The sequence below is a fragment of the Hipposideros armiger genome, unplaced genomic scaffold, assembly GCF_001890085.2.
Source record: "Hipposideros armiger isolate ML-2016 unplaced genomic scaffold, ASM189008v1 scaffold_0, whole genome shotgun sequence".
NCBI lineage: Eukaryota > Metazoa > Chordata > Mammalia > Chiroptera > Hipposideridae > Hipposideros > Hipposideros armiger.
The window spans coordinates 11494562-11499481 of record NW_017731350.1 but is presented as its reverse complement, the minus strand read 5'-3'; the positions used below and the strand labels follow the sequence as shown (position 1 = coordinate 11499481).

General features: G+C 40.7%; 1 protein-coding gene across 1 annotated transcript in view; it reads right to left on the bottom strand.

Moving 5' to 3' along the window:
* Window positions 1–4920, bottom strand: part of NBAS (NBAS subunit of NRZ tethering complex) — a 302133-nt gene that overhangs the window by 176978 nt on the left and 120235 nt on the right. The window contains exon 23 of the mRNA XM_019656632.1: window positions 1360–1513. Within this exon, the coding sequence (XP_019512177.1) occupies window positions 1360–1513 (154 nt within the window). The remainder of the gene's footprint in view (window positions 1–1359; window positions 1514–4920) is intronic.

Sequence of the window (4920 nt, the reverse complement as noted above, 5' to 3'; positions counted from 1 at the left end):
AGAACCCCATTTTTAGGTTAATTTATCTTGCTCTCAGCCATTATGATCTGTGTAACTTCATTTTTTTTATATGGGCTCCGTAAGAAATGTCAAACAGAGACCTGGATTTTGTTTGGCTCTGTCACCGTACATCCCTCAGCAAGTGGCTCACTTTCCTTGCTGTGGACCTTAGTTTATCTACCAACAACGTAAAAAATTAGACTACGTAATCTCCAGAGATTCTTTTCATCATGATAGCTTAGGATTTTCAACATTTTTCACTATGATCCTTAGCCATCTTCAAAAACCTGGAAAGTCAATCATAAATATTTTTGGCCATCCCCCAAAAAGTTTAGTCTATAATATTCTCATCAGTTCCCGCAAGTAATTCATCTTCAATTCTATGAATACTGAAAATGGGAATTAGATTAAACAGAAATTCAAGAAAACTATCAAATGGAGACACAAGGGTGTGCCAAATACACTACACGGAAGTTTAAACAAAGGGGAACATGTTCCTTTCCAAGGACCGCTGCTCACTGCACCCTCTGGACTCACCCTTCCCGGCAGAAGAAAAGCTGACAGTAGGACAGACAGGTGGCCCGAAGCCAAGTCCGCAGTACAAAGAGCAAGCCATCTGCCAGGCGGACCCTGAGTGCGAATTCTAAGTGCGTTCAGCTATTCTTGGCTTGGAATTGCCAGCTTCTCTTCCCTAAGATGAGGACAACTATTGCAGAGCATTCAATTAGCCGGATATTTAACGTTCTCTCCTGTATATTTTCTTTGTTCTCAATGATTCTGGTAGAAGAACTAACCCATGAAAAAACCGAGGTACTGAAAAGGCAGGTGGCAGGTCCAGAGTCACAGGGTGAGTTGGGGAAGAGTCAAGATTAGTGTTGAGACATCCTAACTCCTACGACCCTCATGTCTGTCCTCCACAGCCCTTCTCTAAGCAGCCGTTATGCATCTCAATAAAGGCACATGGAAACTGAGAGAAATTCAGCTCAGACTTAGGCAAAACATTAGAAACAAAGCTCCAAACGAGGTTCCTGAAAGGCAAAACAACAATTACCATGATAGGACAGGAGACCGACCGGTCAAGCATTTCTAGGCTGCGACAATCTTATGAATTAACATGGTATTAAGCTATTAAAAACATGGAAAATCTAGGACACTATGGACCATATTTTGCAGCTTATATTTTAAAGAAAAACTGTGAACAGCTCTTCTTGTATAAAAGTAGTAAGAACTATCCATTCGCCCCTCGTCCGCTACACACATGATCCTGGCACCGCTGTCGGCAGCAACACACGTGCCAAAGCCAGAGGGTCCCGGCAGCACCGCTGGCGTCGCTGAGCAGCAGCAGTCAGCAGCCCTCACCTGCCCAGCGTAATGCTCTATGTCCTCGGCTCGGGTCTGATACCAGTCCACGACCTTCTCTACCGCAAGCTGGGCCGTCTTGTACCGCAATAACTCAGGCTGTGCCGCGTACAAGAACTCGCTTTCATCCTGCAGACTGGGTTCAACCACCATTCTGGAAAGCACAAAAGGCACAGTTAATGGCTGATTGGAATGCTTGGAAAAATTACAATTTCATGAAAAAGAGAAGAGGGGAGGATGGTAACAGAGGCAGGGAGCATGTGTGTGTGTCTTCCTGTATGTGTGCGCGCTTACAAGATACATGGGACATTTTTTGGATGCTTAATGTATTTTCCTATTAGCTTTCCTAATTTAAAAAAAATGAGAATGGAGAATAAATCAAAAACAACTATGCCACGAATCGATCAAATAAGTAAAAACAGAATGAAACTCACTGTGGGAAGCTTTCACAAAGTGTATGTGGCTGGGAGCCTGCCCGCGGCCCACTAATCAGGGTTTCCTGTGAGGACCAGCAGGGCCTAGCTTAGGAAATGCACTGCAGGTGACTCTGATGCAAGTCCTCGTATAAATTAAGAAACCTTTGTTTTCCATGTTCACAAAAATCAAAGAAAACACACCGTATGTATGCTGATAATATATACCTTTAGGAGCTGTCAGCAACACAGTACTACACGGGCATTTGCAAAANGATTACAAAGAACGGAGTGATGGAAAGCTCTGACGGAAAGAAGACAGCTAAAGCAGAAGCCAGGGAGAACATGGCTCTACTGTTTGTTGTTGTTACTGTATTTATAAAATAAGATTGAGTTGAACTTTATCCCAAGAGAAGAAAAGGCAATAGACACAGGTGAGGAGAGGCTGAATGAAGACTAGATGACGGAGAACGACCCTGAGCAGGTGGGAGTGTGGAACCCGGAGCAGAGGCGAAGAAAGAGGGCAAGAAGCGCGACCACTTCCTCAGGGAAAAGCTGGAAGAAGGAAGGACACACGGAAGTGAGTTCTCAAATTTCCCAATGAATACAAAACAAAATCACTGCTGAGAACGGTGAGGGAATGGTGGGGCATGAGGAGAAAAGGAGAAGGAGCAGGTGTAACAGAAAGAAAAAATGCCAAGTAATATGAAAGGTGCCCCCGAAGCCCTTCAAAGACGCAGCGCTTCACTGGCGAAGATGAAGTGAAAATAAAAAGAAATGCATTCTCAGTTGGAACGAGAGGTACAAATAAATGTGAAGGGAAAACTACAGGTAGGTAAAGCATGAGGAAAAACGGGCGAGCTGAGAATACTTCAACAGATGTCTAATGATAAAAACATGACTCATATCTGAAAGGATCCATCTACCTGCACACCAATTAAAAAAAAAAAACTCTACCTCGGGTGAATTTTCAAAAAGCATGAAGAAAGCTCAATGCATACAACATAAATTTGGGCAATGGTTTGAACACACATAGCACATTAGCAATTTGTAATCCATTCACCAATTTTGTGATCCACATTCATTTTCTAATATTAACCTTCAATGTGTTGCTTTCCAAAATATTGAAGTAAACATGTTTTAGAATCAAATAACTCACAACTTAAATAAAGTAGACTCAAACACAACTTAAAGAATTATACCACAAACCCCGACCGAGCCTTCACTGGATAAATTTCACCACTCTATACATTTTCCTAAACCAACAAAAAAGTTTTGCTAAAGGCATTTGTAGGCACTAAGGAAAAAGAAGTCTCACATCAATTAAGTATCTAAAAATGAAAAAGATAAAACTATGTTAGCTATCACTTTGATTACAGCATAATCCACATGGAACATCAATACATCAAATGAAACTAAAGAAAATACCTCTATTAAAAGTGTTTTTAAATAAATGAAAGAAAGACTAGAAGGCAGCTAAGCAAAGCACACCCAAATACTTTTATTTCTTTATTATTATTCCTAATTACTCAAAAAAGAACTCAAGATTTCTAGGAATTATTGGTAGACTGTTAAAAATTTTCATTTCAGAAAGCTCTGGTTTTTAATAGACTATTTTTTAGAGTAGTTTTGGGTTGACAGCTAACGTGAGTAGAAGATACAGAGACACCCCGTTTCCCCGCCCCCACGTATCCACAACCTCCTGCACCATCAACATCCCACCAGAGTGGTAAGTTTCTTATAACTGATAAGCCTATGTTGACACATCATCACCACCCACTGTCCACATTTTCCACTGCGGTTCACTCTTGATGTACATTCTGTGGGTCTGGACAAAGGTATAAGGACAAGTAGCCATCACTATGGCACCGTACAGAGTAGTTTCATTCTCTGTACTGTACTGCGCCTCATCAACCCTCTCCCATCAAATGTGGCAACCACTGATCTTTTCACTGTCTCCGTTTTTTGCCTGTTCCAGGATGTCACAGAGTTGGAATCATACAATAAATATTTATCTTTTCAGATTGGCTTCTTTTACTTAGTAACATGCACTTAAGTTTCCTCCATGTCTTTTCTTGACTTGATAGCTCATTTCTTTTTCACACTGGAGAATATTCCATTGTGTGGTTGTACTAACGTCTATCCATTCTCCTACTAAAGGACATGTTTGTTCATCAATTGTAACAAACGTGGCATTCAAATGCAAAATGTTAATGAAGGGATGGCTGGTGGGCGGAGGAAGGAAGATGGGGCACGTGGGGCCTCTGTACATCCCACTTCCTAATGTCTGAAATCTGGGTCACAAAATATTTAAACACTACAAATTTGAGGAGCCGTTACTGATCTTTTGAGATGCATGAGGCTCGCTGCCCAGCACTCCTTATAGACATGAGAAATTTTTGAATTCTCATTCCTATCTCAAATAACAGAACTACGTAGAAATCAGTTATTTAAGTGTATATATAAATATACTCACAAGTACATTTCTCCTTACTCTCAAAAAAGCTCTATCTAGTTCAGCTAGGAAACCACAGTGCTCAGACAAAACTGGTCCAAACAGAATCCTTTTTTTGTTAGACAGAGACAATAGTAAACTCCATGTATTTGTAAAATTTCTGTAAACCATATGATGCCACTGGAATCTTAAAAATGTCTAGATGTAAGTTATGTAACCTCCATTTACTTGTACAAAAATGCGCCTCACTGGTTCACTTAGGAGCTTTCTTCATCGATTATTACCAAGTGAGTTTCTCCTGTATTAGCAAAATAACAATGGCTTTGCTTATGATGACCAGTATGAACTGCTTATTTCCAGATGCATGATACTGGCCTAAGACTACAGCTCCCAGTGGGAGCGTAACTGTCCACCTGGAGACATTCTGGAAATCTGAGGAGGAATTTCTGTCCAACACAAAAAATCGTGGGGGTTATAGACACTAGTGGGTAGAAGCCAGGAATGATAGAAGTCCCACTAAAGCAACCTGTCCTGATTCCTGCCTACCTTTCAAGTGTCCTCAAAACCCTCGTTACAATGATCAGAATCTAGATCTCATCTTCGTTTAACATTTACACAAAAGTCTTTTTTACATGGTGTAATTTACACAGAATTTCCCTGGAATGCAGATACTATATAATTAAGGAAAAAAAA